The 14,828-nt window shown below is 35.8% G+C and overlaps 1 protein-coding gene across 3 annotated transcripts in view; it reads left to right on the forward strand.

The window, feature by feature from the left end:
- The window catches only part of LOC106674061 (WD repeat and FYVE domain-containing protein 3), a 57,305-nt gene that overhangs the window by 29,641 nt on the left and 12,836 nt on the right, over positions 1-14,828 (forward strand). For all 3 annotated transcript variants that reach the window (XM_014406501.2, XM_024226679.1, XM_014406502.2), the window contains exons 25-43: positions 804-1,005; positions 1,064-1,268; positions 1,335-1,427; positions 1,532-1,685; positions 1,756-1,920; positions 2,094-2,383; positions 4,972-5,092; positions 5,169-5,325; positions 5,387-5,541; positions 5,602-5,834; positions 5,901-6,017; positions 6,448-6,586; positions 10,358-10,569; positions 10,649-10,781; positions 10,883-11,271; positions 11,883-12,103; positions 12,159-12,412; positions 12,475-12,702; positions 12,885-13,076. In XM_014406501.2, the coding sequence (XP_014261987.1) occupies positions 804-1,005; positions 1,064-1,268; positions 1,335-1,427; positions 1,532-1,685; positions 1,756-1,920; positions 2,094-2,383; positions 4,972-5,092; positions 5,169-5,325; positions 5,387-5,541; positions 5,602-5,834; positions 5,901-6,017; positions 6,448-6,586; positions 10,358-10,569; positions 10,649-10,781; positions 10,883-11,271; positions 11,883-12,103; positions 12,159-12,412; positions 12,475-12,702; positions 12,885-13,076 (3,660 nt within the window). The remainder of the gene's footprint in view (positions 1-803; positions 1,006-1,063; positions 1,269-1,334; positions 1,428-1,531; positions 1,686-1,755; positions 1,921-2,093; positions 2,384-4,971; positions 5,093-5,168; positions 5,326-5,386; positions 5,542-5,601; positions 5,835-5,900; positions 6,018-6,447; positions 6,587-10,357; positions 10,570-10,648; positions 10,782-10,882; positions 11,272-11,882; positions 12,104-12,158; positions 12,413-12,474; positions 12,703-12,884; positions 13,077-14,828) is intronic.

The following is a 14,828-nucleotide window of genomic DNA, read 5'->3' on the forward strand; positions in this document are numbered from 1 at the left end:
GACTCATAGAAGAAGGGTCATCTTCATCCGATTGAGAATAGACCATGTGAGGTTGACATACAAAACACTTTTGGTCCAAAGCCATGTAGAGGTAGGTTGCTCGATATGTCCCTCTAAATTGAAAGGTGCCATTCCTTGGCTACATGTAGAGAGTGTATAGGAATGCCACCTGATTAAGAATTAAGTTTTAGCATGACAGAAAATATCTGGGTCTTCTGTTCTGATCGTTGGAGGAAACAGGGTTGTTTTATAGAAATGATAAATGGTGGAGTGAGTATGTTATTCCATCTTTTCACCTTATTTTATATTGAGAGTTTTGTGTCCCTAGAGTGTATTGAGAGTAAGTGTATTTATTGGCGTGAATGTGTAGTGTAAGAGGAATATCACTGACCTCATCGACCCTCAATTAAGTTGTTATATAATAGGTGTAAAGGGCAATGGAGGAATATCAAGTACCCCACCACTCTAACTGAGGGAATAGTATGTAAATATGAAAGAAGAGTGGGTGAGAGTATGTAAGGGTTTGGAATTAGGAAGTGATTGCATTGGGGGCTGAAATGACTTAGATGTTTATATACCCTGGAGCCAACCCCAACAGCTGGACGGAAAAGACTGAGGTCTGACCCCCCCTCTCCCGAGGAGGTGATTCTGTAAAAGCTGGAAGAGTAGTGGTAATAAGTAGAGGAATTCCTGTCATACAGGAGAGCTAACCACCTGTTGGGTGTTGCAGTCAGAGCATATTTACCTTTTTGTTTATGTACATAAAAATTATTATTCCATCTAAGAAAGGAATTATTTTTTAGTGCTCAGGTGATGTTGGAAATGTGTCTGACCAGTCCAGAATTCAAACTGAGGTGCTAAGTGCATTGATGGAACATTTGCTCGCGGCGGATGTTCTTTTAGGCGAGCAGGCTGCCCTTTCAGTGGTTCAAGGTGGCTGCATACAAAATATACCTTCAAACGTGTCTTACTTAGCTGCCAGAACTGTTGACAAACTGTGGCAAGGTACGTTATTATATTTAATGCTTTTTGTTACTGTTAGTTATTTCTTCTGTTTTTGAAGGTATGCTGGTGAAAGATCCACACGAAGTTTTTGACTTTATCGTGAAACTTCTAACTCTTGCAAAACGAAGGCAAAATTCAAATTGCACCGAAACACTGTACCACTGCCTCAATAGAAGCATTCTTTTCTTACTTTCGAGAGGAACAGACACAATCGCTGACCAAATGTCTGTCCTGGAAGCTCTCCACAAACTCACAAACAACAGGTTTGTATATTTTTATCTTTCTGTTTAGTTTTCGTTTAAGAATTTTGATAATTGGTTTTTGTTTAGGGGACTTATATTTGGTGCTGGAAATCATGAGTTAGAATTCATTGGCTGTCTCACTTACTGTCTTCTTCAACTAATTTCTGAAATGAAAATCATGTAAGTATTTAACTATTTTGTTTTTCATTAATTGTTAATGATTTTTTTTTATTATACGTCTAAATCATTTTTATTATTTAAAATGTCTTTTTTGTTTGTGTTAGAATGGATGCAAATGCTAAAACAACATGGCACATCAATCCTCAAAGTGAAGAAAGTGAAGAGCTTACGTCAAGACAGGGTCAAAATTTAATTGGAGTAGCAGCAAGACGAGTCTGGGATGAGTTGTACGTGTGTAAAAAACCTGCAATTGAAGAGGTCACTTTTTAAAACAATAAAAAATTAAAAATTCTAACAATATACTAGGTATATCTACGTACTGTTTCAGGTCTTTAAAATGACTTTGGTTTCTTCAAACAACAAAGCACCCGATTTAGGGTCAATTAGGGAGCAAATATTTGAGTTAGCTTCTAAAATTTGGCTTAACTACGTTGACGCAGAGAGGAAAGCAACATACAAAAATCCTTGGGAAATGCACAATCAAATTCAATCTGTAACTATTCTTTTTTTTTTTCTTTTGCTGTATGTTACACCAAGTCAACTTAATAACTTTAAATAATTTTACAACGATTTTTATCCATTATATACGTTGTTTAATACAACTTCAATTTTTAATACATGTTTTAATTTTAACATTGTAAAATATGTTTCTATAAATTTTCCTAGAAAATTCAAAAAGTGACGGGAGGCTTAACAAGGCTAGCAAGCCGTTCCAAAGTAAAAAAGGAAGAGTCGCTAAGGGTAAAGTCGCAAATTAGTGGAAGTGGGAGCGAAATTGAGACAGCCGCAGCTGTCCAGGCGCAGGTGGCGCTCGTTAAAGAACTCGTCGATCTCCAGGCGAAACAACATGCACTCACTCAGGATTACACTGAACGGTATGTTTTGGAAGAATGGCTCCAAATTGAAGCTGAGCTCACAAGAGAACGGGCACTTTGGGGCCCACAGCATCCTTCCAGGTATTTTAAATAAATTAATAACAATACAGTGTCTCTCAGTAATCTGAACTAATCACTGTAGTGGGGGGGGGATTCAGAATACTGAAAAATTTGAATTACAGAGGGTGTTAAAAAAACATACATATCTAGTTGTTTTTTTTTTATTTAAATATAAACACAACTCTTTACTATTATTGCTTACTCAAAAGGTTAAACCTGTTGGAATGATATGTTTTAATTGGTCCTATTGCTGAACCAGATCAATTATTCATAGATTTGGAATTTTATTTAAAGTGTGGTTGAGATGAAAAGATTAGCGTCATGAACGGGACACAAAACCGCGACCTTTGGCTCAATACACTTCTACACTGACTACTTTAGTACACCTGAGACACCAACTTATCTCAATGTACAACTTTTTTTTTCCAAATTCCCCACTTTTATGCCTCATATTCAAATTTTATGTAATCATTTTGGATTGTTGACGGACATGAATAGGCCAGAGGAAATTGATAAAATTATAAATCACTGAATAATTGCTCTGGTTCAGCAATAGGTCCAATTCCATAACATAATTGGCCTTCCATTGACATAAGAAAAGTAAAACACAACAGTGATTATAAACGAAAGGTTATCGATTACCTAAAATTAATCAATGCATATGGCTATATATTAACCACCTCACATGGTATATTCCTCTTATTTGTATGAATGTATTTATTTGCTTGAGTGTAGAAGTATGCATGGGTGTGGCTGTGGCGGAATATCGAGTACTCACAGGCCCATCAAATTAGTGTATATATACAACTGAGTGACAAAATTATAGACACACCCTTAATTGTTATGATTTGTTAATGTAATGGGTTTGTACTACAAATATTTACTCAGACACATGAAATAAATATTTTTCTTCATTAAACTTTAATTTTTCAATAAATAAGAGAAAAAATTATTAAAATACTAAAATTAAACGATTTTGTCTGCGACAAAATTATAGACATTTGGGATAAAATCAATTTAAAACAAGGTTTTAATATTTTGTGGCATTACCAGTATTATTATTTCCAGTAATCTTTCAGAAATGGTTTTGTACAAATTTTGAATAAAATCTTGAGGCAAATTATTCCAGGCAGTGGTAACAGCTGTTTTAAGTTCGTCGACAGAGTTGTACTACTTACAGTCTTGATATACCATCCTCAATAATTTTCCCCATACATTTTTTGTAATGTTCAAGTCTGGTGAGAGTGCCGGCCATTCAAGTTTTTCATTGCTGTTCTGTGAAAACCATTCTTTAACAATTTTTGCATTGTGTATGGGTGCGTTGTCCTGCTGTAATATTGGAGTCCCTTCGCATAAATCGCTGAAACTAGTTTTTTCTTTGTCCAGTAATTTCTTGTAATATTCTGAATTGACTTTTTTTTGGAAGAAAACAAAGATTCCCTTTTTTATTACACCCAATACACCCCCAAATCATCAATGACCCACCACCCATTTGGCACCATGACAAAATTTTTTCTTCTTTAGTGAGATCATGAAAGTAGAATGCGTATCCATCCGGCCGTCCAAATTGAATTTTTTTTTTTGTCAGAAAAAATAACTTTTCACCAATAATCTTCATTTTTCAAAATGTGGTTTTCAGCAAATTTGACACGGGCTAGTTTGCGGTGGGGTTTCAGAGCTGGTTTGCATTTCAGTTTTCTTTGGTCTATGTTTTCATTTTTTTAAGGAATCTCTGAACAGTTCGAACAGAAACATCAACACATGCCTTCTCTGCTATGGCTTTCGCAGTCGAAAAGCTGTTTGAAGCAATACGCAGGATGTGCAATTTGTCTCTTCTGGTCAAGGAAGGAGGTCTTCCAGAGCTATGCCCTCTTCTGTAGTCTTCACCTAGTCGTATTATCTTCGATACCGATGAAAAACTTCATTTTATGTGTCGGGTGATATCTCGGCAGCTCATTCCATCTTCATTGAGCAAGTGAATCAACCGGCGCTCCTCATCAGAAAATCTTCCTTTGTGCATTTTAAAATAACTTTGAATTGCTCCAAATGAACTCACAGTAATCACTTTACTAAGGCTCAGGACAGTGAATACTGAATAAACCTTTGGAGTTATAAAATAAACGTAAACAAAATGTCTATAATTCTGTCGCAGCTAAATCAAAACAATACTGTTTATTGAGATGTACATTTGTATAAGATTATCAGATCAAGCCATTTTCAGAGTTAATTTTCTTTTAATATCATGAACAATATTCTAATGGCAAAAGAAATAATTTTTGACTGTTGAAATCATGATTTTTTAATGTATCTATAATTTTGTCACTCAGTGTACATGAGGCTCTGGCGATGACCCTGGTAGTTAGCCGGCAAAAAAAAAGTCCAATTAAAACATAATATAATAATTATTTGAAGGACTAGTACTTCACTAACAGCTCCCTAGATGCACGTTTATACTCGCTTTGCCTGTACATCACATAAATTCGTATATATCCACATACACTTGCACATATTACAGGAAGTTTTTATGTTCATTTACTGAAATAACTGTTTGACACCATTAATATTTTCTAAATTTATTATACATATATTGAAATGGTAACTAATCTTAGATTAGATAAATGGATGCTGGATATGACTGAAGGGCCGTGCAGAATGAGAAAGAAGATGATGAGGAATGACTTATTCTACACACATTACCCCTACAGGCCAGAGTTGGAAGCCAGTGAAAACGTAAGTGGTGTAATTATTTATTACATTGGTCAATCTTTGAAGAAATTCTTATCATATTACCGATCTACCTTTAAAGAAAGCTCTCAAGTACAAAGTAGCATCCTGCTGGGACAGCAAAGAGTATTATATTATGTACCGGGCCAACACAATCGGAGAGCATGAGAAGTTAGTACTTGAAGATAAACAGAATAATCAGATCGACAATTCAAGTGACGAAATCTCAAACAATAATGGTAAGAAGATTCAGACTGTCTATTATGACTAGATTTTTAATCCTCTGTTGTGTAATATTAGGTTTAGAAAATCTAGCACTGAGAAGAGCAGTGAAGAGGTCGGTTTCAGAACCAGATGATGCCAATGAGGAAGGAGATATCGAAGGCAGTGGTACTGAAGATGACAGCCTTCCAGACAACCAGTCAATATTGAGGTTGCTGGAAACTAATGAAAAGGTTTATTGGAGGAAACGTCAGTTTTATTACAGTATATTAATTTTAAAAAATTCTTTACAGATAAGCCACATGTTTAGATGTGCCCGGATTCAGGGCCTTGACACCATGGAAGGCCTTTTGCTCTTTGGAAAAGAGCATCTTTACATAGTGGACGGATTCACGTTGCTCAAATCTCGTGAGATACGAGATATAGAATCCCTCCCTCCTGAATGTTATGAACCAATCTTGCCACCACAGGGTACGGTCTCTTCCTCAAAACGTCAGTGCTCAAAATTCAGCTATGAAGACATAAGGTTTATTTTTTTATACAATTTGATTTTGTTATTATAAATTCTTTTTTCTAATTATTTGAATTTAAGGGAAGTGCATAAGAGAAGATATTTACTACAGCCGATGGCATTAGAGGTCTTCTCAAGTGATGGAAGAAATTATCTTCTTGCATTTCCTAGAAAAATACGAAATAAGGTGTACCAAAGGTAATAGTTTGCTTTGAAAATAAGTGTAAGTTCACATGGAGCAGTTTTTGTTGATTTAACAACTACACAAAATTAGAATATTTCAAAATGTCTAATGTTTTTGAGATCACCAAACATCAGTTCAGCATGTCATTTAATTTAAAAAGAACAATGTTAAAATCACTTACCTTACCCAAAGCTTCTCAGGTCACCGCATGGTGTGAACGTAGAGCAAAATACGGTTTGAACACCACTGTAAAATGTTGAATGATGGGTCAAAATGATCTTTGTGATGCTTGAGTGCCGTTGATAAAACCATAAGTCCCCTACGGTGTTATGTATACACCCTGCTTTGACTGATACAACTATCCACCAATTCGACAAAAACCATTCCATGATAACCTAAGACTCAATTTATTGGTCTATTTATCTATTTATAATTATATTTTAGATTTTTGGCTTTTGCCACGGGGATAGCCGATAGCGCTCAGCAGTCTGTTGCTGGACAAAAAAGAACTGCTAATGTTGAGCAAGGAGCTAGTCTTCTTTCTAGTCTTATAGGAGAAACTTCAGTAACTCAACGTTGGGTGGTATGTTGCTACAAATTATTAAACTACAGTGAAACTTCCCTTAATAGACATCTCCCTTAAACGGACAAATTCTGATTCCTAAGCATTTTGTCATTAATTTCTCATATTATAGTTTTCTACAAAGCGGACACCCCAATAACAAAAAGCCCTTGTCCACCCTGTCAATAAAACCCCCAACCCATCCTCCCCTACAAACTACCGGGGAGTTTCCATCCTCTCAAACCTGTCCAAACCCCTAGAAAGATTAGTCCAAGCACAAGTCTCCAGGCACATTGAACAGTCCCATCTTCTCAACCCCCTCCAATATGGCTTATTATTATGTTATTCCACCCAATCAGCACTAATAAAAATTACCAGTGGCCTCCACTTAGTAATGGACCAATGGAAAGTTACTATACTAGTCCTTCTTGATTTTTCTAAAGCCTTTGATTCTGTCCCTCACTCTTCTCTCCTAAACTCGAATCTTTTTCCTTCTCCGCCAGCACCATCCGTTGGTTCCACTCCTACCTTACCAATCGCCACCAAGCTGTCTCCCTTCCCAATGGCCTTACCTCCTCCTCCCTCCCTCTAAAATCTGGGGTGCCCCAAGGCTCTAGCATCTCTCCTATCCTTTTTTCCATTTATATCAATGATCTGCCCGACTCCATCCAGTCCTGTAACTAACACCTATATGCCGATGACTCCCAAATATACATATCCTTCCACCCTTCCGATCTTCACTCGGCCATTCTCAAGATCCAAAAAGATCTAAACTCCATCAATGAATGGGCCCATAAAAATTCCCTAGTCCTCAATCCGTCCAAATCCACCGCCATAATTATCGGGTCCAGGCAACTCCTCAATTCTCTCCCCAGCATCCCACCTGTCATGCTAAATAACATCCCATCCCCTTCTGTTCTTCGGTTAAAAACCTAGGAGTAGTCTGTGAACAAAACCTTTCCTGGCATTCTCACATTTCCCAAATTTCCCGCCATTCCATTGCCTCCCTCAGCCTGTTTCGTCGGTCCTGGCTTCTCGTACCTTTCTCCACCCGCAAACTCCTTGTATCTTCCCTTATACTTCCCTTCTTCGATTATAGCTGTTTGGCATACGGTGGTCTCTCGGAGGGGGAAAACGCGCGATTGAAGTGTATTATGAATTGTTGAGTAACATTTGTGTACAGCACCCCACGGGGATCCCGGGTGTCGGGGTTGTATTCCCAACTTTCCTGGCTATTCCCCTCCTTCCGTGCACAGTATTTCCTAGGTTGCTTTCTTTTCCAGTCCATCCACACTCGTCGTCCTCCTTACATCATCCAATCCCTACAATTCAATTCCTCACATCTCACTCGAAGATCCGCTCATCCCCAATCGACCTTATCCTTCCGCAACATACAACCCGTACCTTCGAAAGATCCTTTCTGATCCGAGCCCCTAAACTCTGGAACTCCCTTCTCCTTTCTATTCGTCACGCTGCCTCCTTTTCCTCCTGTAAATCCCACCTGTATAATGACCTCCTCTCCCTCCAAGCAGAGACCTCACGTTAACATTTGTTATTTTTGTTTAATATTCTCGTAACTCTTCTGACCTGCCTTTCTGGTATACATTGTGCCAAGATTTCTATCTTTTTTTTTAACTTTTAACTTCATAGAAGGAACTTCCTTTATTTATTTCATGTAAATTATTCTTAGGGGACACCAGTCCCAGAATAAAGTTTATTTTTCTTCTTCTTTAATAACAAAACAGCTTTTACGACTATATTCTGGCTCTAAAACTCTCCCAAAATGGACAGCAGTCGCAAGTTTCCACTTAAACTTCTTCTAAACTGTGTTTGACACTTAAAGAAAAAAATAACACTTTCAGTATGGCAGTGCCTTACAGCCTTTGTAGCCAAGACAGAACGTGAACTACCTGCTCAAAAAAGTAGGATGCTCAAGAGCGTTGGGAACCCGATCCACTTACCTTTTTTTCTATTTCTCTTTATCCCTCATTTTATGTATTAAAATAGGGTTGTTCTTAATCAGGTAAATACACCCTGAGACAAAGTTTGTAACAGAATTTGTTTTAGTCAGGTTAAATATAAGACTCGATTTACAAAGTGTATAGTATGTAATTTGGTTTACCATCTTATCAAACATTTACAACAAAAAAATTGTGCAAAATGTATTTTTAAAAAAATTAAATATACAATGAAATACATTCATAAATTAAGGGTAATGCAATTCATACATTTGTTAATAATTGTAACATTTTTGAAAACACTAAACACAAAGCTGGTTGGTTAAGACAAAAACCTATTCTAGAATTACTCAAATTTCCTCGTCTGCCATGAATCTTTAAAAGCTTTTTGTTTTGGAGATCAAAAGCCCAGGGGTTGGCGACAATGATCACTAAATAGCAAGAAAATATAAAGTATTTATAATACTTATAATACAAGTAAATACAGTCAACAGTCCCCCAAAAAAATTCATCATACCTGGGAAAAATTAGGAACCTTCCGAAATCCTAAAAATTTGAAGAAAAAATTGAATGAATCAATGATGATTGATTACGAAATCAATAATGTAACTGTAAGCAATAAGTTATGATAAATCAATCTGAAGAAAGAAATGAATGAAAACGTCAATAATAACATATAAATATGTGTTTGATACAGATTTTGCTGAATTTTGTGACAAAAATATGTAAAAAAAAAAAAAAAAGCCGGAATGAGTAGGGCGTATTATAGGACAGCTTGGTTCAAAACGAGGCCAGATAGAGGCAGGTAGAATGTTTCCACAGAAAGCTTACCCCACAAATCATCAAAAAAAAAATAAATAAATAAAGGGCCTAAGACACATGCAGTGGCCCATTAAATGTTAACTTACTGACACATCTGTTCATCCTCCGCACCGAAAGTGTTAATATTATTAAGTGAGTGAAAGTGAAAAACAAAGTGTGCAAGACTTAGCCACAAAGTTTTCCATCAGTAAGACTCAGGCTGAAAAGAATAAAAAGGAGGTTTTAAGTCCCGCAGATTTTTTTTTTCTAAAATGTCTGGTTTAGCCACAAGGACGTATTTGAATTGTTTTGCCAAGCTAGGGCTTGTAAAATACCACTGTCTGGTCAGTTTATCCGAGCAAAGGTTTAAAAGCTGCAATACATTTAGGCCAAATTCTGGTTGGCTCAAGCAATTTAGAAAAAGGGCATAACGTTTCTTTTAAGACTTATTAGTGGAGCGAAAGACTGAAATTGTAAAAAAACCGAATGGAAAGGTTAATATTGTGCCGATTTGCCAGAGAGGAAAAGTTTCAAAAGAGCGTTTAATTTTTCTCTTATGCAAAAATATGCTAGATGAATTTGAAAAACCCTCTCGGGTCATAGTATAGGCTAGAAATCCTCGGTGTTTCAAAGGTGTCAATCTTGTAATCCTCTTTGTGCCCATCTTGTAATACTAAAAAATTGTTTCATTCTTATCCCAAAAGCAGACACTTCTGTATAGCGGACAATTTCATCCCTTAAGAGTGTCCATTATATGGAAGTTTCACTGTATTATTATTATTATTTTTTTAAATCTGTTTAATGCTTAGGTTAATTTCTTTGACTAGTTTTGAGTATTGTCATCACAATCTGTGTTTTTGTGATGTTTTCCTCAAATACAATATTTATATGTTATGAACTGTTAAAATTAGATATACATAACAGATTGCTGTTATATAACAACAATTGTTTTAAATATTTTAAAGTTAAATTTTTTTTTTAGATATAATGAATAATTTACTATATTTTTATTTTAATTATCACGATGTTGCAGAGAGGAGAAATAACAAATTTTCAGTATTTAATGCATTTAAATACCCTTGCTGGTCGAAGTTACAACGACTTGATGCAGTATCCAGTTTTTCCTTGGATTCTCGCTGATTACGATTCTGAAATACTTGACTTGACCGACCCAACAACATTTAGAGATTTTACTAAACCTATGGGTGCCCAAAGTCCTGAAAGACTGTCACAATTTAAAAAGAGGTTAGTTTTATGTTAAATTTTAAATTTACTTAACCGCTAAAACATTTGGAAGTCGTTATATCTTATTTCCATGATGTAGGTATAAGGAATGGGATGATCCACACGGTGAGACACCTCCATATCATTATGGAACTCATTATTCATCAGCAATGATAGTATGCTCTTACTTAGTAAGAATGGAGCCTTTTACACAGCACTTTTTACGTCTTCAAGTAGGGAAACCATAAATTCATTATAACATTACATTTACACTATATCAAGCTAATTCACACACATGCTTCAATATTATTGACTAAAACTAATTATTTTTTAGGGTGGACATTTTGATTTAGCAGATAGGATGTTTCACAGTATAAGGGAAGCTTGGAACTCAGCGTCAAAACACAATATGGCTGATGTCAAGGAGCTGATTCCTGAGTTTTTCTATTTGCCACAGTTCTTAACTAATGCCAATAACTTTGACCTGGGGTGTAAACAGAATGGCGTTATGCTCGGAGATGTGGTTTTGCCGCCATGGGCCAAGAGTGACCCACGAGAATTCATCCGTGTCCATAGGCAAGCTCTCGAATGTGACTACGTGTCGCAAAACCTCCACAACTGGATAGACTTGATTTTTGGCTGCAAACAACAAGGCCAAGCCGCAGTCGAAGCAGTTAATGTTTTCCATCACTTATTCTATGAGGGGAATGTTGATATTTACAAGTAAGTTGTGCCTATTTTCAATATTCATTGCTTGTGCGTTCGCATTAACCCATTAACAATATCATGCTCACCCATGCCTCTACTGCAGATATTGCAAGAGTGATGTGCTTTAATTTCTTCGCTTTTAAGTTCAAAGAAACAGTGTTTTGCTTAAAACTGTAAACTGTTTTATTTTTTTATTTCCCACTCTCACTTGCTCCAAAAAAATAACTTAAACAGCTCACTGCTTTTATGTACCTGAATCTAAAAACGAAAAGAATACAGCATAATATCTTAACCAATACCTGCATTAAAACATGTAAGAATAAATTTAAAAAATATGCCAAGTTCTCAATGTACGAATTGTCTCATGTCTTTTTTATTGGTGAAGGGGGACAGATAATTCAATTTAAATTTTTGTTTAATTTTATCCATGGCAGTTTCTTACCATCCTCAAATTAGGCATATTTGTACAATATGTAAATATAAAATAATGCTATAATAATAAAAAATATTTATATTACATTTTTATATATTAAAAATATTATATAAATTATTGTATTGTATTTTTCAAACAATATCAATGTTTTATTTATTATTTAAATAATATAAAAACTAATAATTTCTTTTAGTATCGATGATCCCTTAAAAAAGAATGCAACAATTGGTTTCATAAATAATTTTGGTCAGATACCAAAACAGCTATTTAAAAAGCCACATCCTGCCAAAAAGCTGGGCCAGAGGGTTTCAGTGCTCGACCCTAACCCAATTTCCACAGCACCGTGCTTTTGTGCCGAGCGTTTATTCTACCATAACCTTGATAACCTGCGTCCATCGTTGCACCCTATTAAAGGTCAGTGTTTTATTAATTTTATTAAACATAATTTGTAATAATGGTTTAAACGTAGAAGTCAAAGGGCCAGTCGGACAGATAATTCAGTGGGAGAGAAATGTACTTGCTGTCGAGCAAAATAAAGTCCTTGTCCCGCCGAACTATTCAAAATATGTCGCTTGGGGCTTTGCCGATCATACGCTTCGTATGGGAAATTACGATAGTGATAAGGCTGTTCTAACATGTGAAGCCGTCATACATACAAGCGGGGAGATATTGGCCTGTGTCTGTCCGAACTCAAAGACGATCATAACCGCTGGAACTAGCTCTGTGAGTTGTACTGTTTTTCTGCTTTTGTATCTGAATTGATTGTTATTGGACTTTTGAAACAGGTAGTTACAATTTGGGAGTATAACAAGAAACAGATAAGTGTTGTACAGACCCTTAATGGCCACAACGAAGCAGTGACTTGTTTGGCGACAAGCCCTGCCTACAATGTGATAGTATCGGGTTCGAGAGATGCAACAGCTATAATTTGGGATCTTTCGCATAGAATATTTGTAAGGCAGCTGATAGGCCACAATGCACCCGTTGCAGCAGTTGCTGTAAATGATCTCACAGTAAGTTTCGCTGTACTAATATGGCAAATAAATAATTTTTTATTAGTTAATTACCTAAATTAGTTCATTAAAATTACCTACAGTGAAGAGTATTTAATGCTATGCCTAAGGCGATTATTTTTCAGTATGAATGTTTTCAAAATTTAAATTTACTAACTGAAAAACATTTGTGATTTTGTCAGGGTGATATTGGAACTTGTGCTGGAACTTGGCTTCATGTTTGGAGCATCAACGGAGAACAACTCTGTTCGGTCAACACTAGCGTGGGTCGTGCCGATAGGATGCAACAAATTCTGTGCGTCGCCTTTTCACAGTGTAGAGAATGGGATGCACAAAATGTTCTACTCACTGGTTCAACCGATGGTGTTGTGCGGGTATGTATGAACGATTAAATATAAATCAAATATATTAAATTATGAGATTCCCCCTTGGTCTGAAATACTTGAAATTTGATCCTTATAAATTATTTTGCTTTTGGTCCAATTTTTCAAAAATAAAGTTAAATCTTTTGCCATATGAAGCATAGCATTATTTTTAGGGGGTTTACGTTGAATTGACAACTCTGCAAAATTATAATGTCAAATGTCTTCTAGTTCTTCCAATGTCACTAGGTTGCTCAGCCTTACTGATGAAGTGGTGTCAATTGAACATTAATTTATTAACAATTAATTAATCTTTTTATGTAAGGTTATGGTTGAAATAAAAAAGTTAGTGTCACGAGCGGGATTCGAACCCACGACCTTTGGCTCAATACGTCCTGCTCTAACCACTTGAGCTATCGTGACAAGAAGTTAGAGCAGCTTTTTATTGAGCTGAAGTTCATCGGTTCAAACCCCCCGGTGACTCTAATTTTTTCATTTCAACTAAACATACATGTAGGATGTGTGCACTTTGATTGAGTCTAAAATTTCTGGCATTGTATAAACTCATTTTTTCACATCCTACATGTATTTGTATAATTTAAGCAATGTTTATAAATCCCAGGCCCTGAAGATGATCTCAATGAGATAGATAAGTTGGCACGATAAAGAAAATGTTTTTCTAAAACCTACATCACACCAAACTGCATCTTACAATCTTCAAATAATCATGAACTATCGATCATTAAACACCATACATTATTCTTATTATTATGCTGAAGAAAAAATAAGAAAAGGAAAAAGTATGTGTGGATCCCTCCAATATTATCAAGCATTCAGAGAAAGGGTTTTTTTAAATTAGTTGTGGCCTCAATAAAGAGATTTTTTTTTTTAATGTCCATAGTCCCTTTTTACGAGCTTCTCAGTGCAGGATTTTTGCGGAATTTCAATTAGTGGGCTTTATGATAGTACCATTATAACTCAAAGCTTCTCAGGTTACCTCACTGTGTGAACAGAGAGCACTCTTTTTCAAGTTTTTTGTGCCTATAGAACAATAAAGTGCTGCTGTTCAATTAGTTTGTACAATTTCTTCAAAATTAAACTATTATACACTGAAAGTTCAGACGTTTTGAGGGAATAATTTGCATTGTTCAAATAATGCTATGGCTTTAAGTTCATTTTTTTTTTTTTTTAAATAATTCACCTTTTGTTTCTTGTACAGGTAAAATTGTGCAGTGTATTTACTAAACCCTTCCATTTCTTTTGCAACGCTTCAACAAATCATAAATAAGTTAAATCATAAATTAGTTTGTTTTATTTACAAAAATAAAAACTGATCAACATTTGTTTACTCTACTGGGTCTGTATTTCTTTTTTTATTGGAAAAATTTAATAATAATACTAAACTAGCACAATAGAAATGGGAGGCAGTTAGGTCAAGCCGAGGCTGATTGGTGGGGCGAGGCCTGTTGTTGAAAGTCAGCAAGAAGCATGAAGTGTTTTGTTACTTGCAAGATCTTGACCAGAAGGCCATCAGGTTCAAAGCTAGTGGGCTCCAGGTTTGAAATTAGGAAAAAAAGAAGGCCAGTTGTCGTACTGTGAGATCGAAATCAAAAACTCTTAGTGTCTTAGTGGGTCTTCTATGGAACTAGGTGTGTTTTACGGGTAAGGCGGCAACTCATGAAGAGGATGGTGCAGATCCGAGTTAACACGGTGCAGCCCCTAGCCGTAGACGAGCAGTTTAAAGGTTTTGTTTTTTCTTTTATC

This window comes from Cimex lectularius, unplaced genomic scaffold, assembly GCF_000648675.2.
Source record: "Cimex lectularius strain Harlan isolate CLEC.00 unplaced genomic scaffold, Clec_2.1 scaffold89, whole genome shotgun sequence".
In the NCBI taxonomy this organism is placed as follows: Eukaryota; Metazoa; Arthropoda; class Insecta; order Hemiptera; family Cimicidae; genus Cimex; species Cimex lectularius.